The 25,552-nt window shown below is 43.9% G+C and overlaps 1 protein-coding gene across 1 annotated transcript in view; it reads right to left on the bottom strand.

The window, feature by feature from the left end:
* The window catches only part of slc10a7 (solute carrier family 10 member 7), a 153,251-nt gene that overhangs the window by 2,338 nt on the left and 125,361 nt on the right, over window positions 1-25,552 (bottom strand). Inside the window, exon 11 of the mRNA XM_033017893.1 lies at window positions 2,830-2,975. Coding sequence (XP_032873784.1) covers window positions 2,830-2,975 — 146 coding nt within the window. The remainder of the gene's footprint in view (window positions 1-2,829; window positions 2,976-25,552) is intronic.

The following is a 25,552-nucleotide window of genomic DNA, read 5'->3' as shown; positions in this document are numbered from 1 at the left end:
GTGGCTGCCATTCTGCGCCTACGGCCCCTCCGACCACCACCAATCACTCACACACATTCACACACAGGCAAAGGTGGGTGAAGTGTCTTGCCGAAGGACACAACGACAGTATGCACTCCAAGCGGGATTCGAACCGGCCACCTTCCGGTCGCCAGCCGAACACTTAGCCCATTGTGCCATCTGCCGTCCAAGTAGGCCATGTTTATAAGCCTCCTTGGTCATTTATCAAGGTCATGGCCGATCCCTCAGCTTGATGCTATTTTCCCACACAGTTCCCAACATGAGAGTCACTGCACTGAAACAGGCCCCATGGCTCACCATGTCTATTCCAACCAACATTCTTTGATAAATCTACTGGTTTCTGATCTGAATTTACTTGGTGATTGAGGTTCCAAATTCAAAAAGATTCCTAACTTTTTGTGTGTGAGGAAATTCCCCCTCACATCAGTCCTAAATAATCACTATTATGAAACTGTATTTCTGGTTTTATAGTCCTCTATCAAGGGAAATATTCTCCCTGCATCAGCCCATCAAGGCCTGTAAGCATTTGTATGCTTCAATTACATTTTCTTTTATTGAAATGCTAAAGGCTTAGTCTATTCCTCAACCAGTAAACCTGCCATCTCTGGAACCAATAGAGTATATCCTTACTGCATCCATTCTATGACAAAGTATATGTAATTTTTTAGGTAGGGAGATCAAAACTGCACAATATTCCGTTGCCATGCTGTGAGAATGGAGAGGTTGAGAAGGAGTTTCTTCCCAGAGGCCATTCGGACTGTAAACTCCTATCTAACTTTACTGTACCACTCTACTGCTTTTTTTAAAAATTGCTGTTTTTAACTGTTTTTCCTTCCATCCACAATATTTAATATGGAAAAGAATATGTGATTCTGTTACATTCTGTTTGTTTGCCTTTTTGCACAAAGTCCGCGAGCATTGCCACTTTTCATTTCACTGCACATCTCGTATGTGTATGTGACGAATAAACTTGACTTGACGTGCAGTCATACCAATGCCCTATGCAGTTGCAGTAATAATTATTGATTGCTGTTCTCAAATTCTTTTGTATCTTGGGTTTCAGTGACTTATGCACAGGGACGCCTACGTTTCTTTAAACATCAACATTACCCCAACCACGCTATTATTTTAGTAGCGGTTGTTTACCAGAATGATGCCTGGTTTAGTGGGTATTAGCTACAGGGAGAGGTTGGACATTATTTTTTCTGGTACACCAGAGATTGTGTTGAGACCTGATAGAAGAATATAACATTATGAGAGACATAGATAGACAGTCAGAACCTTTTCCCCAGGATTACAATATCACATACTAGAGGGCACAGCATTAAGGTGAAAGGGGCAATGTTTAAAAGAGATGTGCAGGGTAATTTGTTTTTTACACAGAGGCTGGCGAATGCTTGATGGAGGCAGATATGATAGTGGCATTTAAGGGTATTCTGTTTTTACATCCTTTGCTTAATGTAAGGCCACTTGATGTATTCAATACCTTGGTCTAAAAATGGCTTTCCAATCCCCTTGGTGATCCAGCTTGTCCAGAACTCAAAGGACCTCCCTGCTACGTGGATTGAACACAAGGCGGTCAGATCTTTTAATATGCATATCAAATGACATAAAAAAGACCCAAAGCAACTGTGATTGAAAATGAGGGAACTGCTAGTTTGGCTTTTTGTTCAGCAGAGGCGTTTGAACTAAAGATTTAGGACTGTTTCCATCGATACTGAGTATGTCCAACATTTTGTTTTTATCTCACATATCCAGCAGATGCAGTTTCTATGTTCAACAAAAACTTATAGCTGGTATTATCCTAACTATTCTTTCAGATTTATTCAGTGTTGTATGGCAGTATGCAGTTTTGACATCTGAATTTAAAACAAAGTGAATGGGCTCAGAGGCACAGTGGCAATGGGGACAAATATGACACGATATGATAAAACTTTATTCATCTCCGGAGGGAAATTGGTCTACCAACAGTCACGACACGTAAGGTACACGAAAAACTTGAAATTAAGTGAAAACAAAAAGAAAAAGACAAGCGACTGTTTGCTGGCTGCCTTCACCGGAACAAACAAACGAAAAAATGAACACAGACTTATCGCCTGGACAGAGGATTCTAAACTAGAGTGCCCCCCCTCCCCACATCGGGCCCCCCTTTGTTCTCCCACCGTCCCTCACAGTGGTCCCCCCACGCTGGGTCCCCATTGTTCTTCATGGCGGTCCCCCCACACTGGGTCCCCCCTCCCCCCCTTATGCTCATCGACCGTTGATCGCGGGTCGATAGCGAGGCCCCACCGCTGCCGAGGTTCCCTCTGTGGCTGAGGCTCCCATTGCCGCCGAGGCTCCTGTTGCCGGCAAGGCTCACTCTGCCACCGAGGCCCCCGCAGAGGCTCCATCGGCCCAGACAGGCCTCGCCGCCCGGCTTCTCCGCAGTCCCCTGGGAGGCCCGTGGGGCGAGTCGGACCTACCGGGGCGAGTTCCGATCAGCACCGCAGCTGTTTGGCGGGGGGATTGGGCCCGCATATCTCCCCGGGACACTCCAGCCGAGCGCGCCCAATCCACCCAATCAACTACATTTTAGTTGGTGACATTTATGGAATCTTTGAAGTAGTGGAAAGGTTTCAAAGTACTCTGAGAGGATAATTTACATCAACCAATCAGAAATGTATTCCAGCCATCAGAACTATGCTGAAGTGAAAGAAAGCAGGTTAATGTTTGCAGTAATTAAGTTTGCAGTTAAAAAAAAAGAATCTAATAAACCTAATAAATGAGTCTAGTTATACCAGGTTACTTATCTGACTCGGTAGGCCTTACTTTTTGTCGGGTGACCATCCAGGATTTCATTGTTCCAACTAACAGGCTTCCTAGCAGAATCTGGGTGGGGTGATAGATGAGTAATGGAACAGAGATGAGGGATAAATGTTCATACCCTGAAAATACTATCTTCAACATTGGAATTCCTGTAAACAGAAAACAGATGCAAAATGATTAGCATTCTTTCAAGCGCTTGATTCTTAATCCCAGAGTAAATAGGCAAACACTTTTGTTCCAGTTTCATACTCAAGCATTGAAAACAAACAGGATGACTTTGATTCCTCCACCGAATGGGAACAAATCATTAGTGCAAAGAAAATGGCTACTCAACACCAAAAACTACTTTTCCATATACACTTTGCCATTTGATTTGGACCTTCAAATGGACGGCTTAAAGCTGATTGAAAAAAAGACTGAATTCTTGCTTACCCATGTAAAATGAGACAAATGGGTTAAGAGGATCCTGGTGTAATGTTTTTCATTTGGACCTGACATTATGCACGAGGAAATCTAAACATTCAGTCCTTGTGATGGATAGGCAGTCCGCTAAAATTAATATTTAATGGATATGGCAGATAAGGCAATTACTTTGTTTAGATTATGCTGAATAGATATTGAAAATCTCTTCTCAATTGAAACACAATTATTAATTTTGGATCGTTGGGACCTTAAATGGGAGTTATTCAATGGAATGGACAGCTTTCTTCATTGTCTCCTATTTCAGATCCTTGATCTAAGATGACGTGACTCCATCAATTTGTACTTACTACCTTGCGTCATGGAAATTAACTGCAAAGACAGCTAAGGAGTACCTGTGCCTTGGAGTCTTCGTTACCACCTTTTCTCTGTATGGTCATCGCTCAGTCTCTACATTCCGGTGAGATTAAATCCAGCCTATCCTATATCTCTGTATAACCACATCCCTTCATTCCAGCAACATCCTGGTCAATCTCTTCTGCACTCTTTCTGCTGCTACCACATCCTTACTGTAGTATGGCAACCAGAATTGTACAAACCGTTAAATGGGGTCTAACCAATGTTTTGTACAGCTCCAATAAGACAACCCAACTTTTATACTTAATGCCTCTGCCTAATGAAGGCAACCGTATCATGTTTTGTCACTACCCAATCCACATATGTCACCACTTTCAGAGTGAAATAAACCTCCACCTCAGGGTCCCTCTGTATAACAATGCTCCGATGTCAATTGTCATTGACTTGAGGCATACTAACAGAATTTGACCTCCCAGAGTGCATAACCTCATATGCCTGGATTAAATTTCATTTGTTACTGCACAATTTTCCAGTAGATCCATGCCCTGCTGGATCTTTAGACAACCTTCTTCACTACCTATGACAGCACCAATTTTTGTGTCATCTGCAAACTTACTAATCACACCATCTACGTTCTGATCCAAGTCATTATGTCTTACAAACATCAAAGGTCCCAGCAACAATCTACTTGTTACGGTGTCCAAAATACATATCCACCATTACACTCTGCCTCCAATCACCAAGCCAATTGTGAATCCAATCTGCCAACATGTCTTGGATTCTTAATGCCATAATCTTCTCGACCAGCCTATCATGTGGGACCTTGTCAAATGCCTTACTCAAATCCTTGTATACCACATCTGCAGCTTGGCCTCCATCATTTTTCCTAGTCATGTCTCAAAAGCCTCAGAATGTGAGCCATGCTCTCCAAGTGAACATAAATCCTGTCCTTTGAAATCTTCAACAAGTTCCCTGCCATTTACTGTATGTAAATCTCACCAGCCTGTAGTTTTGAGATTTATCTCTACTCTTTTTAAATAAAGGGACAGCAATAAAATAATCTAAGCTAAAAAATAGATCAGTAGATGAACAGTGGCAGATATTTCTCAGCAGAAAATTATCCCAACAAGAATGTGGGATTATATGAGAAAAGGGAACTAATTACCGAGGTCAGAATAATTTTAAATCCAAAAGTAGTGCATGCAAAGTAGCAAGACCTTGTGATAGACTAGAAGATTAGGAATATTTCAGGAACCAGCAGCAGAAAACTAAAATGCACACAAGGTAAACATTTATTTTGTGAGAAATGTGCATGTAATATCAAAATAAACAGTAAATGTTTCTGTGGTTATATAAAAGGCAATAAAGTAGCTAAGGTCAGTGTAGGACCTCTAGTGCAGGGGTCGGCAACCTATGGCCCCCGGGCCGAATGCGGCCTGTTACCCGAAATCATCCGGCCTGCGCTGGCCGAGCTCTGGCTGTACTGCATCCTGCGCAAAGCCGCAGGCACGGCCGTGCACCTTCCGTGTCTGGGCTTCACTGTCGGGATCGGGGTTGTCAATAGGTCAGGGACGAGTGAGTGTGAGTATTTGAGCCACCGCCTTCAGGACAGAGCCAAGGCAATGTTCCGTAGGTACGCCATGTTCGTGAGCACCACTAATTAGGGGCCAGTGTTCTGGGTGGCGTCCTCGATAGGACGGGATCTATGTGAACACGTGATTTTATGCCTGCCATCCGGGGCGGGATCCATGTGTACACGTGATAGATGTAGCCCGCCATCCGCTCACAGACACGCGTCCTGGCCCCTAGACAGAACAAGATTGCCGACCCCCTGCTCTAGAGGGTAAGTCTGAAGAATTAATATTAAGAAACAAGGAAATGGCAGTTACATTAAATCCAATTTTTGCATTGGGCTTCACTATTATGGTCATTCCAAATATCCTGATAACAAATGGGCCAATTTCAAATAAAGTGGAAAAACTTGTACAAATGACAATCGTAAGGACAAGGTACTAACGCAACTCATTGGACTAAAGTCAGACAATTTGTCAGTACCTTATTACAACATAAACATTGCAATTGCACAGGAAAAATAATATGATAAGAACAACTCCATACAAGTACTGTAAACAGAAAACCTACTCCACTTTAAGAATTAAGAAACAGAATGTTTTGTTTTGCAAGGTTGAAGATGAACATTCTCCAATGTCTCTAATTAGTCAGTAAGTATTCTAAACACTGTTGCCAACACTTAATTAGTTTTTAGTTTTAGAGATACAGCTTGGAAACCGACCCGTCGGCTCACTGAGTCTGTGCCAATAAGCGATCACTCATACACTAGTTCTACCCAACACACTAGGGACAATTAACAGAAGCCCATTAACATACAAACCTGCACGTCTTTGGAATGTGGGAGGAAACTGGAGGGCCCGGAGAAAACCACTGTGCCATCCATTTTGTATGGTGTATGTGAACTTCGAAGCGGTATACAAGATGTGATCAGATTTAATTGTAACTAGACCAAGTGCAGACCCGTTGGGTCTGTTTCCCCAACGGCGTTTGCGGGGGGGGGGGGGGGGGGGGGCTGAGGCATCACACTCACATTAACCACCCCCCAAACACACAGGTGGGGGGAGGGGGGGTGAGAAGAGGGGAAGGAGGGAAGAGGAGGAGGAGGAAACGGGACAGATTTGGGAGGGAAAGGAGAGCGGGGTAGGGGGTGAGAGTGGGGGATGGGGAGAGAGATGTGGGTGAGGGGGGGGGGAGATGGGGAGGGAGGGGAGGAGGGAGGGAAGGGGAGAGGGGTGGGTGGAGAGAAGGGAAAGAGTGGGGAGGGAGAGTGGAGGGGGAAGGGGGGAGAGAAGTGAAGTGGAAGAGAGGGAGGAGAGAGGGATGGGGAGGGGAGAGAGATGTGGGGGGGAGGGATGGGGACGGAGAGGAGGAGGAAGGGGTAAGAGTGTGGAGGGAGGGGGGAGAGTGTGGAGGGAGGGGGGAGAGTGTGGAGGGAGGGGGAGAGAGGTGGGGGGAGAGGGGGGAAAGAGTGGGGAGGGATAGTGGGAGGGGGGAAGGGTGGAAGAGTAGGGAGGGTCAGAGGGGTAGGGGGAAGGGGTGGGGGGGGAGAGGGGAGGGAGGGGGAGAGAGAGGGGTGGGGGAGGGAAAGGGGTGGGGTGAGGGAGAGAAGTGGAAGTGGGGAGGGAGGGGTAGGGGGAGTGGTGGAAGAGGGACAGAGGGGTAGGGGGAAGGGGTCGGGGGGAGAGAGGGAAGGGGATAGGGTAGAGAGTGAAGGGGGGTGGGGGAGAGAGGGATGGGTGGGAGAGGGAGAGGGGTTTGAAGAGGGAAACTTAGAAACATAGAAATCAGGTGCAGGAGTAGGCCATTCGGCCCTTCGAGCCTGCACCTCCAGTCAATATGATCATGGCTGATCATCCAACTCAGTATCCTGTACCTGCCTTCTCTCCACACACCCTGATCCCTTTAGCCACAAGGGCCACATCTAACTCCCTCTTAAATATAGCCAATGAACAGGCCTCAACTACCTTCTGTGGCAGTGAATTCCAGAGATTCACCACTCTCTGTGTGTAAAATGTTTTTCTCATCTCGGTCCTAGAAGATTTCCCCCTTATCCTTAAACTGTGACCCCTTGTTCTGGACTTCCCCAACATCGGTTTCTATAAGATCCCCCCTCAATCTTCTAAAATCTAGCGAGTACAAGCCGAGTCTATCCAGTCTTTCTTCATATGAAAGTCCTGACATCTCAGGAATCAGTCTGGTGAACCTTCTCTGTACTCCCTCTATGGCAAGAATGTCTTTGAGCATTGGGCATTGTGACATCACACAATGGATAGTTCACCATGGGCTGGGGCTCCTGCAAAGGCATATGTAAATGGATCCATTCCGATTGGACATATGTGAACATTGGGCATTGTGACATCACACGATGGAACAAATCAAAAGGAAGAAAGGCAGCAGGGGGAGTGATGGAAGAGGGACAGGGGGAAGGGGGTGGGGGGGGGAGAGGGAAGGGGGTGGGGTAGAGAGGGAAGGGGGGTGGGGGAGAGAGGGATGGGAGAGGGAGAGGGGTGAGGAGAGGGAGAGGGGGAGGAGAGAAGTGGAAGAGTGGGGAGGGAGGGAGGGGTAGAGGGAGTGGTGGAAGAGAGACGGGGAGTGGTGGAAGAGGGACAGAGGGGTAGGGGAAGGGGTGGGGGTGAGAGGGGAAGAGAGAGGGGTGGGGGAGGGAGAGGGGTGGGGTAAGGGGATAGAAGTGGAAGAGTGGGGGGGGAGGGGTAGGGGGAGTGGTGAAAGAGGGACAGAGGGGTAGGGGGAAGAGAGGGAAGGGGGGGGGGAGAGAGGGATGGGTGGGAGAGGGAGAGGGGTGTGGAGAGGGAAACATAGAAGCATAAAAATTAAGTGCAGGAGTAGGCCATTCGGCCCTTCGAGCCTGCACCACCATTCTATATGATCATGGCTGATCATCCAACTCAGTATCCTGTACCTGCCTTCTCTCCATACCTCCTGATCCCTTTAGTCACAAGGGCCACATCTAACTCCCTCTTAAATGTAGCCAATGAACTGGCCTCAACTACCTTCTGTGGCAGAGAGTTCCAGAGACTCACCACTATCTGTGTGAAAAATATTTTCCTCATCTTAGTACTAAAGGATTTCCCCTTTATCCTTAAACTGTGACCCGCTTGTACTGGACTTCCCCAACATCGGGAACAATCTTCCTGCATCAGTCAAATGCAATTCTGGGCTTTTCTCTTCACAAGCAAAGTCAGAATGACGGTTAGTGAAGATCTCGAATAATCGCTGAGCGTTCAGATGCTGCGCGCGCCTCCTGCACCAAAGGGGGGGGGGGGGAGCGTGTGTCATCACACACAAAGATCTTGTAGCGGAGAGCTCCGCTATACTAAGCACGCGCCTCCACAAACAGATGAGCGTCTTCTTGAATGGAGAGCGCGTGGCCGCCTCCACAAACAGTCACACAATATTGTGTGAGGAAGGGGGGGAGGGGGGAGGAGGGTGGAGAGGGAGAGGGGGAGGGGGGAGGGGAGAAGAAGAGGGGGAGGAGAGGATGGGGGAGAGAGGTGAAGGGGGGGAGGGGTGGGGGGGGGCGTGCATGAGTCGAGAGAAGAGAAAAGGGCAGAGAGAGAGAGAGGCTGGTACAACAACAAAAAAGCTGGATAAACTCAGCGGGTGCAGCAGCATCTATGGATCGAAGGAAAAGGGCAACGTTTTTGGCCGAAACCCTTCTTCCGGGTTTCGGCCAAAAACGTTGACCATTCAATTCGCTCCATAGATGCTGCTGCACCCGCTGAGTTTATCCAGCTTTTTTTATGTCTACCTTCGATTTTCCAGCATCTGTAGTTCCTTCTAAAAGACAGAGACTGTGCACGGTAAGGGAATGAGGAGGGAGAGGGGGAAGAGTGTGGAGGGAGGGGGAGAGTGGGATGGGAGGGGGAGAGGGGTGGGGGGAGAGAGGGGAAAGAGTGTGGGGGGGGGGGGGGGGGGGGAGAAGTGGAAGAGTAGGGAGGGAGGGAGGGGGAGAGGGGTAGCAGGAGTGGTGGAAGAGGGTGGAAGAGGGACAGGGGGAGGTGGAAGAGGGACAGGGGGAGTGGTGGAAGAGGGACAGAGGGGTAGGGGAAGGGGTGGGGGAGAGAGGGGAAGACAGGGGTGGAGGAGGGAGAGCGGTGGGGTAAGGGGAGAGAAGTGGGAGAGGGAGGGGTAGGGGGAGTGGTGGAAGAGGGACAGAGGGGAAGGGGGTGGGGAGAGAGGGAAGGGGGTGGGGTAGAGAGGGAAGGGGTGGGGGAGAGAGGGATGGAAGAGGGGTGAGGAGAGGGAGAGGGGGAGGAGAGAAGGGGGAGAGAAGTGGAAGAGTGGGGAGGGAGGGAGGGGTAGCGGGAGTGGTGGAAGAGGGACGGGGGAGTGGTGGAAGAGGGACAGAGGGGTAGGGGAAGGGGTGGGACAGGGAGGGGAAGAGAGAGGGGTGAGGGAGGGAGAGGGGTAAGGGGAGAGAAGTGGAAGAGTGGGGAGGGAGGGGTAGGGGGAGTGGTGGAAGAGGGACAGAGGGGTAGGGGAAGGGGGCGGGGGGAGAGAGGGAAGGGGTTGGGGTAGAGAGAGAAGGGGGGTGGGGGAGAGAGGGATGGGTGGGAGAGGGAGAGGGGTGATGAGGGAAACATTGAAACATAGAAATTAAGTGCAGGAGTAGGCTATTTGTCCCTTCGAGCCTGCACCACCATTCAATATGATCATGGCTGATCATCCAACTCAGTATCATGTACCTGCCTTCTCTCCATACCCCCTGATTCCTTTAGCCACAGGGGCCACATCTAACTCCCTCTTAAATACAGCCAATGAACAGGCCTCAACTACCTTCTGTGCCAGTGAATTCCAGAGATTCACCACTCTCTGTGTGAAAAATGTTTTTCTCATCTCGGTCGTAAAAGATTTACCCCTTATCCTTAAACTGTGACCCCTTGTTCTGGACTTCCCCAACATCTGGAACAATCTTCCTGCATCTAGCCTGTCCAACCCCTTAAGAATTTTGTAAGTTTCTATAAGATACCCCCTCAATCTTCTAAAATCTTGCGAGTACAAACCGAGTCTGGGGCTGATTCTATGGGTGAGATGCCAGTTTTAAAAAAAATATTTGGTGGGGGGGGGAGGATTTGATTAAAAATGTGTACATAAACACGACGAAATGTAATCAGGAGTTTCTATAAGATCCCTCCCCAATCTTCTAAAATCTAGCGAGTACAAGGCTTTATTCATATGAAAGTCCTGACATCCCTGGAATCAGTCTGGTGAACCTTCTCTGTACTCCCTCTATGGCAACAATGTATTTGAGCATTGGGCATTGTGACATCACACGATGGAACGTTCACCATTGGCTCGGGCTCCTGCAAAGGCATATGTAAATGAATCCATTCCGATTGGACATCTGTGAACATTGGGCATTGTGACATCACACGATGGAACGTTCACCAGGGGCTGGGGCTGGTGCTGATTCTATGGGTGAGAAGCCAGTTTATTTTTGAAATATTGGTGGGGGGGGGGGGGGGGGGGGGAAGGATTTGATTAAAAACGTGTACTTAAACACGACGAAATGTAATGAGGAGCGGATACTTAGAAAGAAAAGTGAAATCTCTACCGAAATGGAAAAGATGTCGGCGATTCTGCGTCTGGTTTCGGAGTTGCAGTAAATCAAAGGAAGAAATGCAGCCGGAAGCCGTACATGTAAATGGATCCATTCCGATTGGACATCTGCGAGCATTGGGCATTGCGATTGGACATCTGCGAGCATTGGGCATTGTGACATCACACGATGGAACAAATCAAAAGGAAGAAAGGCAGCCGGACGGCAGCCGGTCGGATGGGACGAGAGTTTTATATATTAATAGATAGATAGATAGATAGATAGATAGATGAATATATTTAAACATGCCAGTGGCATGTTCTTTGACAAAGCAACAGTGGGCTTAAATGATGACGTATAAGCATATATGATAACATCCTGTTTATGTATTTATGAGGCTCTGAGGTCCTACATTGCAAATATTTATAAAAGATTAACCAAACGGTTTTTGATGCCAGCATCATCAGAGACCTACACCATCCTGGCCACACACTCATTTCACCCCTGCCATCGGGAAGAAGGTACAGGAGCCTGAAAACTGTAACGTCCAGGTTCAGGAACAGCTTCTTCAGCATATTAAACACTACAACCTCAAATAAGCTCTGAACTACAATAGACTTATTATTATTATTATTATTACACTACCATTGTTTGTTTTTTGTGTGTCTATATGTGTGCTTGTGTGTGTGTATATGTATATAATATTATATATATAAAATATGTGTGTATTTGTGAGCATGTGTATAATATATATGTATAATGTATATGTATAATATAACATTATATTATATAATATATATATCATATAATATATATTTATATAATATTTATATAACTTTATAATATATAATATAATATGTGTGTATGCTTGTGAGCATGTGTATACATATATACACACTGAACTCTCTCGTTTATTATATTGTTTCTCTCTCGTTTATTATTTTGTTAGCATTGTACTATGTTTACATATTCTGTTGGGCTGCAGCAAGTAAGAATTTCATTGTTCTATCTGAGACATATGACAATAAAACACTCTCGACTCTCTTGACTCTTGTTCCTGTAAAGCAACTGATAGAAATGTACTTTGAATGGATTATTCATTTTTGATGTAATTTCTAGCAAGAGCATTTTTAGACAAGTACCAAATGTGGGCTGACATAGAGCACTTTCTCAGAACATTATTCTCCAATGGGAAATGACTAATGTACGACATGTAATATTTCTATGTCACGCATGGTTCACTCTTCTAAAAGTCAGCAAACCGAAGCTGATGTACTGGTATATTCCATAAGGAACATTTTCAAAGCACATTTGCCATCAATCTTTAGCCGAAATGTAGCATTCTGCGAGAAGACTAAGTAACTATAAAGTAGTAATTTATTCCTCCTGCACTTGATGTTATTTCAATTTTAAATGGAATAATGTATTTTCAAAAATGTTAATGATAATTCTAAACTGTAGACATTAAAATATATAATGTTAGCATTACTTCTGGGTTACATTATAAGCCCATGGAGCAAGTCATCAAATAAATGGTATAATGATTAGAAACATAGAAAATAGGTGCAGGTAGGCCATTCGGCCCTTTGAGCCAGCACCGCCATTCAATATGATCATAGCCGATCATCCATGGCTGATCATCCATGATTAAACAAAGCTAAAATATAATTGTTCTTGTTTCATAGGTATATTGATCATGTCTCGGACCCCACTCCCTTCTTCGTAACATCCTTATATAAAATCCACAACTCTTCAGCTAAAATGAGGGCAAATATCCACAGGAAATACTCAATGATTATTGAGCATACTTGTTTTATACTCTCATTTGATCATTTAAAAAATACTAAATATGTTCCTAGGTTCTCCAGTGTTATCTCAAATATGAAATTAATATTATTAGGATCAGTGAAAGTCAGCATGGATTTATGAAGGGGAAATCATGATTGACTAATCTGGAGATTTTTGAGGATGTAACAAGTAGAATGGACAACAGAGAGCCAGTGGATGTATTGTATCTGGACTTTCAAAAAGCCTTTGACAAGGTCCCACACAAGAGATTAGTGTGCAAAATTAGAGCACATGGTATTGGGGGTACGGTATTGACATGGATAGAGAACTGGTTGGCAGACAGGAAGCAAAGAGTAGGAATTAGCAGATAATTTTCAGAATGTGACTAGTGGGTTGCCGCAAGGCTTGGTGCTGGGCCCCAGTAATTTACAACATATATTAACGATTTAGACGAGGGAATTAAATGTGACATCTCCAAGTTTGCGGATGACGCAAAGCTGGGTGGCAGTGTGAGCTGTGATGAGGATGCTACGAGGCTGCAGGGTGACTTGGATACGTTGGGTGAGTGGGCAGATGCATGGCAGATGCAGTATAGTGTGGATAAATGTGAGGTTATCCAATTTGGTGGCAAGAACAGGATGGCAGATAATTATCTGAATGGTGTCAGATTAGGAAAAGGGGAGGTGCAACAAGACCTGGGTGTGCTTGTACATCAGTCACTGAAAGTAAGCATGCAGGTCAAGCAGGAAGAAAGCTAATGGCGAGAAGATTTGAGTTTAGGAGAAAGGAGGTTCTACTGCAGTTGTACAGGCCCCTGGTGAGAGCACCTGGAGTATTGTGTGCAATTTTGGTTTCCTAATTTGAAGAACATTATTGTTATTGAGGGAGTGCAGCGTAGGTTCACCAGGTTAATTCATGGGATGGCGGGACTGACATATGATGAAAGAATGGGTCAACTGTGCTTGTATTCACAGGAATTTAGGATGAGAGGGTATCTTATAGAAACATATAAAATTCATAAAGGATTGCACAGGCTAGATGCATGAAAAATGTTCCCGATGTTGGGTGAATCCAGAATTAGGGGTCACCGCTTAAAAATAAGGCGTGGGCCAACTAGAACAGAGATGAGGAAACATTTTTCAACCAGAGAGTTCTGAATCTGTGGAATTCTCTGCCACAGAGGGCAGTGGAGGCCAATTCACTGGATGTTTTCAAGAGAGTTAGATTTAGCTCTTAGAGCTAAAGGAATCAAGGGATATGGGGAAACAGCAGGAATGGGGTACTGATTTTTGATAACGCCTTGATCATATTGAATGTACAGTTGTACAGGGTCCTGGTGAGACCACACCTGGAGTATTGCGTACAGTTTTGGTCTCCTAATCTGAGGAAGGACATTCTTGCCATAGAGGTAGTACAGAGACTGATTCCTGGGATGTCAGGACTTTCATATGAAGAAAAACTGGATAGACTCGGTTTGTACTCGCTAGAATTTAGAAGATTGAGGGGGGATCTTATAGAAACTTACAAAATTCTTAAGGGGTTGGACAGGCTAGATGCAGGAAGATTGTTCCCGATGTTGGGGAAGTCCAGAACAAGGGGTCACAGTTTAAGGATAAGGGGGAATTCTTTTAGGACCGAGATGAGGAAAACATTTTTCACACAGAGAGTGGTGAATCTCTGGAATTCTCTGCCACCGAAGGTAGTTGAGGCCAGTTCATTGGCTATATTTAAGAGGGAGTTAGATGTGGCCCTTGTGGCTAAAGGGATCAGGGGGTAAGGAGAGAAGGCAGGTACAGGATACTGAGTTGGATGATCAGCCATGATCATATTGAATGGCGGTAGAGGCTCGAAGGGCCGAATGGCCTACTCCTGCACCTATTTTCTATGTTTCTATGATCGAAGGTTCATCGAAGGCTGGCTCGAAGGGCTGAGTGGCCTACTCCTGCACCTATTTTTCGATGTTTCTATTACATCTTAAAAATAAATACATTGTTCTAGATTTTACTCCTGGAAATCTTTGCGTGAATTTCAGTTTGGTTAAATTGATTGTACTTCGACACTTTTGTCATTTTTGCACTTTCTCCATAACTTGGCGCATTTGGTTGTTCTTTTGCATCCAAATCAAAAGGCGGCACTAAGCCTTGCTCCTAGATATTAGCACATAATCTAATCTGCTATTTATATCAAGCCCAATGAAGTGTTTCTAAATAAAGTGCTCCTAAATAAATTAAGAATTCTTTGTATTCATCCCACCTTTTCAGGTCAGAATAAAAGATACAAAGACCCTATTCTAATTTTTGTAAGGAGTTAATTTATTACCTCAGCTGGGCTGGTCAGTCATTTCTCTACAACCTCTGGAATCTTATTGTACACTAGACCAAGTGCATTGGGTCTGCTCCCCAACGCAATATTCCACCACCCAGAGAGGGGGAGGGAGGGGGATGGTGGTAGAAAGGGAGAGGGGCAGAGAGGGAGTGGGGTAGAGTTGGGGGGAGGGATGGTAGAGGGGGAGGGGGTAGAGAGGGAGGGAGTGGGGGTAGAGAGGGGGAGGGGGCAGAGAGGGAGGGGAGTAGAGAGGGAGGGGGGTAGAGAGGGTGAGAGGGAGGGGGTAGAGAGGGAGAGGGGGAGGGTAGAGGGGGTTAGAGAGGGAGAGGGGCAGTGAGGGAGCGGGGTAGAGAGAGGGAGAGAGGGAGGAGGTAGAGGGAGAGGGCGGGGGTAGAGTGGGGGGGGAGGGAGGGCAGAGAGGGAGAGGGAGGCGGGTAGAGAGGGAGGGAGTGAGGGTAGATAGGGAGGGGATAGAGAGGGTGAGGGTAGAGAGGGAGGGGGTGAGAGAGGGAGTGTGGACGCGGCAACTACCTTCCCTAACCCCTCCTCTCCATCAATCCCCTGTGCTATGCCCCTTTCCCACTTAGGAAACCTGAACGGAAACCTCTGGAGACCTTGCGCCCCACCCAAGGTTTCCGTGAGGTTCCTGGAGGTTTTGGTCACTCTCCTTAATGGTGGAAAGTGGTTTCCGCGTAGTCGAGGCTACTTCTATGTTCCTACGATTATTTAAAAAAAACACAAAACTGGCCTCGACTAAAAATAGGTTGCCGTTTGGTCGAAGCCAGTGGAGTGGGGTTGCTAATTACTTACAGGCAGTCGAAGGTCATCTCCTTCGCTGAACGGCTATTTTGATTGGCTCATTGGAGTTTTCAGCAAAGATCCTGTAGGATCTTTGGTTTTCAGGACCTAGAAGATCAGCTGGAAGGTAAAATGCCCGCTAACTTTATTAAACTTCTTAAAACTATCTCCACTCATTCTCCTCCCCCTTCTCTGTCCTTCTCTCCTGCGCTCTCTAAAGGACTTACCGTGCTCTGTAGCAACCGTTTACCTTCCTCTTCATCGCGCAGACAGCGCTCCTCCGCTGTCCCTGGCCCCCACCTTCGCGATGTGTGTGTGTGTGTGTGTGTGTGTGTGTGTGTGTGTGTGTGTGTGTGTGTGTGTGTGTGTGTGTGTGTGTGTGTGTGTGTGTGTGTGTGTGTGTGTGTGGTCGGTAGCAAAGATCCTGTAGGACCTTTGGTCAGTAGATGGAGCTCACGCTTCGGTCGAGGCTTTCCAGGCAAGTGGCCATAACCTCTGGCGACTCATGGAAACCTTGGGTGGTGTGCAAGGTCACCAGAGGTTTCCATTCAGGTTTCCTAAGTGGGACAGGGGCATTAGTCTGGTGGTATGCACTTTCAAGCTTCTATGCCTTCGGCCGAAGGAGGGAGAAGAAGGAATGACTGGGTGGGATCACTCATGTTGAAACATAGAAACAAGGAACAGCAGATGCTTGTTTATAAAAAAAAGCCACAAGCCGAGCGGGTCAGGCAGCATCCCTGAGATCATGGATAGGTGACAGTTCAGGTTGGGACCCTTCTTCAGATTATGTTGGTTACTCTTCTGTGGAGTGAACACCAAAAGGTTTTGCTGAAGGTACCTATGAGTTAGGCCTCTGACATTCATTTAAATAAAGTCATTGTGTATGTTTGGAATTCAAAAGGACTAATATGTCAAAAATAGAAATTGGCACAGCTGAAGTTGGTTCAAGATTTGTGCGTAACAGTGGTAACCCCATGTAGAATGCTCAGCGGGTTACTCCTGCACTTTGTGTTCTATGCAAGATTTCAGTATTTGCAGTTCCTTGTGTCCACAGAGGAAAGCCCACTATTGGAACACTGCAATTTTGGCACCCTACATATATGCCTAGGTTGGATAAGGTATTTTTAGAATGAGAGATAATTGCAAGATCTAGGGTTTGTTATTGTGTCACCCATGCAAATTCACGTTTACTTTCACTGTGGAAAAGAAGATATAAAAAAAAAAATAGCAACTGCAAATGAAGAAGGCCTAAAAAAGTATGCTAACCTGACAGAAATGCTCGCTCGTTTATACAAGACAATGAAGAGAATCCTGAGTTTTTCTCTTGCCACAACCTAAAACTGACAGTCTGGGGAAACAATGACACAAGTATGGTCTTTAGGTATTCAGGGAATTGGATGGCGACTCTTGGTCTGAGTTGACTATTTCAATACACTTTGTACAATCTGGGATTGTGTTTATGTATAATGATAATTTACGGAACTGCATGGAAAAATAGAATTTCAGTGTACCTTGGTACATAAGATAATAAAGAACCATTGAACACTTGGTCCAATCCACAATTTTTTTCACTTATAAGATGCAGATTGGGTAAGGGTATACTTACCACTTATTCTGCACATTATCCAACACCTACCCAACTTCTCTTATTATATCCTTACCCTTGTGTCTTTACAAATTCAATTTCCAAGAAAAAACAATGTTCCAGAAAAGGCAAGAAGAGGAAGAAGACTGATGTGCATACACAGGGTAATAGAATTTCACACCACTTCACAATCCAAATTAGAGGATCGGCATACGGTGAAACATAATACATAAGTGGCCTGCAGCTAGAGTCAGGCAGGATTACACAGGTATCAACTGATCAGAAAACAAGATCCCTAACAACATCTTCTCCAGAGATGAAGACAACTATTAGGCAGTCTACAGAAACAGCATTCACAATAAGATGTTTGGTAGCTGCAAAAAGTCCCAAAAAATCAAGGATAACAAAGGAGCCTGACACTAACGCAGGAGAGCTTGGAACACATAGACATAGAAAATAGGTGTAGGAGTAGGCCATTCGGTCCTTCGAGCCTGCACCGCCATTCAATATGATCATGGCTGATTATCCAACTCAGTATCCTGTACCTGCTTTCTCTCCATACCCCCCGATCCCTTTAGCCACAAGGGCCACATCTAACTCCCTCTTAAATATAGCCAATGAACTGGCCTCAACTACATCCTCTTCATCATGGAGACAGTGACAAACTCCTATTGTTCTATTGCGATCCAATGAAGATACAACATCTGATGACAGATGTCACAATGTTCACAGCAGCACAATGATCATCCTGGTCCTGCTAGTGGAAGCTCAGACAGATTTGTATGCAACAGGGCATACAGGATCTCACAACAGTTCATAGACATCAGTCTATCGGATTATTGGCGTTACTGAGGCACCATGCCAGTGGTTCAATGTATCTCTAAACTAAACTAAAGTAAATTGACTTTAATCTTTATCTCAAAGGACTAGAAGACAAATGTATGCATTGGTTGTATAACATTCTGGTTTGACAACACCCAGAGTAACTTGTTCAATTGAGGATGTTGCACCTCGGAAAAGAGTTAATAACCTGAACGGGTGAGCAGAAACATTAAATCAATAATGTTGCTGAAATGAGTACAGGCTGCATAACCTAGACTTATATTATCTGTATTATAGAAGACGAAAAGCTGATCTAACTGAGGTGCCGAAAGAATTTGATTGCCCGGATAGGTAAAAATTATTTTATCTAATGGCAGAATCGAAAAAATGGAAACAAAATCTTAAAATTATAGCAGTGTAGTTACTGGGTGATGTAATTTCTGAGGTAAGCATAGTGACAATGTTCTAGAGCTAAGCCCAAATGCATATGTTGCATTCCTAATGCAGGATCTTGACCCGAAACATCAACATTTCTTTTTTCCTTTCAGATGCTGTTCAACCCACTGACTTCTTTCAGCAGTTTGTGTTTTGCTCTAGATTCCAATACCTACAATCACTTGCGTCTCCTAGAGGTAAAGCCTCACTGGGTGTCATCGCAATTTTGCGTGTGGGTTTGCCATTTATGATTAGAAAATTCCATGCTGAGCATGATGTGCTGATCTACCAGGGAATTTCTGAACTCTGCAAGTTTGTGCCAGGAGATTCACTCCAGATGCGTGTGTGTTCAGTGGGCAGTTTACTGATAATCATGAGCACCAAGTAGTGGGAATTTCATGCCATTGTTTTCAGAATACTGATAAAATATGTGATCAGTGACAACCTTTTCCTTCCTGTGGAAGAATAGTTATTTTCCATTGCTTTCAATCTATGCTGATCATTAACATAATTTGGAAAGATTGGGAAATTCAGTAACATTTTTCATTTACTCCTTATTACAATGCTTCAACAACAGGTTCATACTTAGATAGTGACATTTAATAATTTAAAACAATAGGAATCATTATTAATCAACTTAAAAAATATTGTGAACAATTAGTACACTGAAAAGATAAATGTAAGTCATTGGTGCAATGAAAAGCTGTTTTATGTGTTATCCAGTCAGGGGAAAGACTATACATGATTACAATCAAGCCGTCCATAGTGTATAGATACAGGATGAAGGGGATAATGTTTACTGCAAGATAAATTCCAGTAAAGTCTGATTCAAGATATTCTGAGGTTGACAACATTTTTCCAGCATCTGCAGTTATAACCATATAACCATATAACAATTACAGCACGGAAACAGGCCATCTCGACCCTTCTAGTCCGTGCCGAACACGTATTCTCCCCTAGTCCCATATACCTGCGCTCAGACCATAACCCCCCATTCCTTTCCCGTCCATATAACTATCCAATTTATTTTTAAATGATAAAAACGAACCTGCCTCCACCACCTTCACTGGAAGCTCATTCCACACAGCCACCACTCTCTGAGTAAAGAAGTTCCCCCTCATGTTACCCCTAAACTTCTGTCCCTTAATTCTCAAGTCATGTCCTCTTGTTTGAATCTTCCCTACTCTCAGTGGGAAAAGCTTATCCACGGCAACTCTGTCTATCCCTCTCATCATTTTAAAGACCTCTATCAAGTCCCCCCTTAACCTTCTGCGCTCCAAAGAATAAAGCCCTAACTTGTTCAACCTTTCTCTGTAACTTAGTTGCTGAAACCCAGGCAACATTCTAGTAAATCTCCTCTGTACTCTCTCTATTTTGTTGACATACTTCCTATAATTAGGCGACCAAAATTGTACCCCATACTCCAGAATTGGCCTCACCAATGCCTTGTACAATTTTAACATTACATCCCAACTTCTATACTCAATGCTCTGAATTATAAAGGCCAGCACACCAAAAGCTTTCTTTACCACCCTATCTACATGAGATTCCACTTTCAGGGAACTGTGCACAGTTATTCCCAGATCCCTCTGTTCACCTGCATTCTTCAATTCCCTACCATTTACCATGTAATTCCCTACCATTTACCATGTATCTTTCTTAAAGATATTCTGAGGGTTGCCAATTTGGTAGATCAGGACCATTCTTTAGCTGGTGATAGGATGGTTCAGTTGCCTGATAACAGCTAGAATAAAACTGTCTCTGAATCTGGAGATATTCATTTTCACACTTCTATACCTCTTGCGAGAAGGGACAGAGGAAAAGGGGGAGTGTCCGTGGTGAGACTCGTTCTTGATTATGCTGGTGGCCTTATTGAGGCAGCATGGAATTAAAATGGAGTTAATGGAAAGGAGGTTAGTTTGTGTGATGGCCTGGGCTGTATCCACAGTTCTCTAATTTCTTGCGGTCTTGGATGGAGCTGTTCCCAAACCATGCTGTGATGCAGCTCGATAAAATGCTCTCTCCGGTGCACCTGTAGAAGTTGGTGAGAGTAGTTGGGGACACGCCAAACTTCACAAACCTTACTTAAAACTAAGCCTAAGCTAATCTTATTAAGCTTTATTGTAGATGCTAAAGAAAACCACATTCTTATTAATGGCTTGAGCTATTGGGATATCCAATATTGTAAAATCCATAATTTATAATCACAAAAACTGTGAGTGTTTGGACACAGTGATTCCTGGATTAACGACACCTCCGTGTTGTTAATCCAGGAATCACTGTGTCCAAACACCAATTTTTCATGGTAATTGTCACAGATTAAGTTTGGAATATCTCTTCAGAAATGTAGGCGTTTATTTTTTCACCTATGTTCCAGGTTGTGTGCCCAATATGCAAATCTGGCCAATAATTCTCTCTCTGAGGGTTTTAACAAGTATGGATAAATAAGTATGGAGCTGATGCAAAATGTAAAATCAATATGATTAATCTATTTTGCTATTCAGCATCATCATAATTAATTCTCAGTACATCCCAAAAAGATAAATTGGAAGGGTTTTAGAGAGTTGATTAAAAATGTAGCTGGCATTCAAATCTAGGACTACAAAGGGGAACAAACTATGGATAACAATTCAGCTCTGGAAACAGAAGGTAAACATACACAATTATATCATAAATGTTGGAGAAGTGTTATTCTGGGTTAGATACGAGTCATTTATAGAATCTTTAAGTAAAGGACGTTTCACAGATGGGTTAAAGGGTCTTTTGAATCTGTATTTATCATGTCAAATCACATTCATTCGACTACTTTTGATAACATTCCAGCTGAACCCAAGCTCATCTGACATTTATCTACAATTGGAAATTCATTTACTAAATCGATGGGAGCAGGATTTGGTGAATGTCTTCAAAAACATTTAAATTCATTGGGATGGAAGATGCTCCTCTGGAAATAACTAGACTTCCTACATGATCTTCAACCCATTTTTAAGCGCAATCAGCAGATTGCAAAGATGAGATGGTTAAGTCTAAAGCACAGTTGATTTTTAAGCAGAAAATTAACGTAATGAATGAATGTAATGACTTTTGGAAGTGTTCAATGTCTTACAAAGAAAGAAAAATCTAAAATTATTTAAATTTAAATTTGGTGTGAATTACTGTGTTGGCACACAAGATGATTGGTGTTCCCATTTTCACAAACATGTAATTATCTTGTTTAGTGTTACCTCCGGTGAATAGCAGCAGGTTGACTGTACTGAATATAAACACCAATATAGGCATTCAACCTGAGTTATACATAGTCTATAGAACAATACAATACAATACAATACAATTTATTTGTCATTTGGACCCCTTGAGGTCCAAACGAAATGTCGTTTCTGCAGCCATACATTACAAAACAAAAGACCCGAGACACAACACAATTTACACACACATCCATCACATCGCTGTGATGGAAGGCAAAAAAACTTATCTCTCTCCCCCCCCCCCCCCCCCCCCGATGTCAGAGTCAAAGTCAAAGCCCCCGGCTGGCGATAGCGATTGTCCCACGGCCATTAAAGCCGCGCCAGGTGATGCAAGGCCGCTCACCGGGTCTTGTTGTTGGAGCCCCCGGCGTGCGCTCGCAAAGTCCCGCGGCCATTCCAAGATGGTAAGTGTCCCCGCTCCAGGTGCTCTTCAACCCCGCAACTCGGGGGGGAGAAGTCGCCATTGCGGAAACCCTGAAAAGCGGTCTCCCAGCAGGGACCCGCGGGCTCCCGGTGCCGCCGTCCGCCAGACCCGCAGTTGCAGCCTCCGAATCTCCGGGGGTCGGGTGACAGCAGCGCTCCACCACCGCTCCACCTGCTCCGGACTCGGCCAGCTCCGCGACGGTGAGGTGAGTAGTCGGCAGCTCCACAACTGGAGCCCCAGGTCGTTCCTGTTGGAGGCCGCTCCACGTTGCAGCCCCAACGACAACGGAGACCAGACAAAGAAAAATTCGGGTCTCCCGTGCAGGGGAAAGATTTTAAAGTTACCCCCTCCCCCCCACACACATACCCCAACAAAGAAAATAACAAAAACTACATAAAAACGAGAAGTCTGTGTATACTGTGCTGTTTAAATATATAAAAACAAAACTCTCTCATCTTTAGTGTTGATAAAATAAAGCAACATATTAGGACATAAACAAAATGTAAATGATCTAGCTCAATACCTTTACCTTTATTGAGACTAAGATTAGAATGCTTGTGTAACATATAAATACATTTTTGTATCTTCATTTTAATTGGTTCTTTATCAATGTATTTCACTCCCAAACCAAATCAGCCATCTCCAAAATATGCTGATCTGATTATGTAATGAGCACTGTTATGGTTTGGGACCAAGTGATCATGCCTTTAATTATGCCTGGTAAAACAGAAGCACCATATTAGTTATATCTGTGCTCTCACTAATACAATCAAACCATTCCTGAGTAAAACAAAAGGTAAACGTAATAATTTTATGATAAAGTAAATAAAGTAATATAATTTTACAATGTAATTATATTACATTCTGAAATGGGTACAAACATGATCATTCCTTCAGAATGATTTTAGTAAACAATTCCTCTGAAATCCTGTGTGGAAATGCCATATATCATAACAATCTATGACTTTTTCATTTTACATTATTTTTTTAAAGTAATTTCTATACTGAGCACTGAACTGAACAGGGAAGCAGTCTTAGGGAAAACTCCACCATTTTTAAATAAAGCAGCATCATCATTTGATTTTAACAGAATTCAAGCGCTTAGGACATTTGAAGTCCCCAGAAACATCACTGACCTCTATCTACACAACTGCCCTCTACAAAGTAATTTCATATTGTGAATGGATATTTATGAGGTTGGAACTGAAAAACCCAGTGCCACAATATTAACTGAGCTACAATGAACACTACATATTCCCATTAGGACACCCTCCTCTTGTTCAACAAACTCTTGGGAGCTTAAACAAGTCGGATTTCCAACCGAACAATGTCAAGCCATAGCTCAATGTCAGGTTCAATGCGACATTCTATGATTAAGGGTCAAATTGTCACCTCATCCGCTATCAATCAATGAAAATGTAATCTGGCAAATAATCTAATGAAGGCAATGAATCAAACCGAATTTCACTAAAAAAAAAAATCCTTAAAGTGATTTTATGCTCCATGCTGTTGATATTCACGACAAATTTACACAGAAACTAAATACAGCAGATTACAGAAGAACATGTTGCATTTAAATTAGCTTTCTCTAACACTTCAAGTTAAAAGCCTGCTTGCTTATAGATGAATTGACCTTCATATTAGTCAGTAATTAAGTGAAAAATAATTTTTCATACAATTACAGCAATTATGACATATCCATTTATCCCTAAATTATGTCATTTGCAACCAATGACCAACTGCTATCAGGCACCGGGTTTTTAATAGATCACTAGACCAGGTGCAGGCCCATTGGGTCTGCTCCCCCAAAGCATCCGTTCCCTACTCCTAGCCCCCACGGGAGGCGCTGTGCTCCAACTCAAGCCGTTCCCCAACGTAAGATTCCAGCACTCCCCAAGCTCTTTAGTAACTTGTCAGTTTCTTTGTTGAACTAAATTAAGCCTTCATTGAGGCTTGTCTCTGCTAGCTGAGCCATTGTGACGTCATCATTTGAAGCTGGTGGTTTTAATTTCAAAGTCTTTTGACTTAATCAGTAATAAGTGGAGAATAGGTTGAGAAATAAAGCATGAAATGTTCAGATAAGGTGCTCCCGGCCTCGACGGGAAAAATGCCAACAGCAATATGTAAAAATGTTATCGTTAATGCGTAGTTTTTTCGCGAAGATGTAAAGACATCCACATATATACACACACATATACACACTAACAAGATCACAGTTTTAATAAATATATAAATCCTCATAATTATTATTCCTCTAATTTTCTTATCCAATTACTATTTCAATATCCATATTTTCGTGCTGCCTGATTGGTTATGCCACCAATCATATTCCAAACGAGATCTGTTGATAAACCAGGAACATGTCCTGCTGAGCTAAACCATAGTCCAAGGTTTTCATTGAAAAAGAAACAAATCTCAGTGAATATCAAAAAAGGCATTTATTTAAAATAGACCCAAAATGTTGGAGTAAGTCAGCGGGTCAGGCACCATCTCTGGAGGAAATGGATAGGTGACATTTCGGGCCGGGACACTTCTTTAGACTTTTTATTACATTAAGGCATTTATTTAGCCTCTCAGGGTCCGTTTGGGACCCTGACTAATGGACAATGTTGAACTGTGACAAGGATAGTAAACCATGAGACATTATTCCTCTTTATTCTAGAAGAGCTACAGAGCTAACATCTATTAACAAATATAAAACGGTTCCCAGATACACTGTATAACAAATGTGTAAGACGTATTCATTTTTGTTCAGTTTCTAGCCTGCTGGCTTCCTCTGAGGTTGTCAAAAAATTTTTTTTTACGGAGTGGTAATAACAGTGCCATCATTTCTCAGAATTACCCTGTTACCATAAATCAGAAGTGGGTGTTTGCAAATAATTGCACAATGTTCAGTTCCATTTGCAGCTCCTTGGCAAATGAAACAGCTCAAGTCTGAATTAGACAATATTCAGGCTTGAAGTTTCAAGTAACATTTACACCACAATGGTGCCAGGCAAAGTCCCTCTACAACAAGAAAAAGTCCATCTACCCACCTGTGACAAGCTACTGCACTACCATCACTACTGAGTCTCTCACCATCACCATCCTTGGGTAGAAAGGGGGTGGGCAGCAGGGGGGTTATGATTGACTTGATCTCAAGTTCTGAAAACCTGTGCGGACCAACTGGCGGGAGTTTTTACGGACATTTTCAACCTCTCACTTCTGAGGTCTGAGGTCCCCACCTGCTTTAAAAGGGCATCAATTATACCGGTGCCCAAGAAGAGTAAGGTGACGTGCCTCAATGACTATCGACCAGTGGCACTAACGCCGGTGGTGATGAAGTGCTTTGAGAGGTTGATCATGGAGCAAATCAATTCCTACCTCGACAAAAACCTGGACCCACTGCAGTTCGC

The sequence above is a fragment of the Amblyraja radiata genome, chromosome 1 (assembly GCF_010909765.2).
Source record: "Amblyraja radiata isolate CabotCenter1 chromosome 1, sAmbRad1.1.pri, whole genome shotgun sequence".
Taxonomy (NCBI): Eukaryota; Metazoa; Chordata; class Chondrichthyes; order Rajiformes; family Rajidae; genus Amblyraja; species Amblyraja radiata.
Note: the sequence above shows the minus strand (reverse complement) of the source record. Positions and strands in the feature narration are given on the sequence as shown.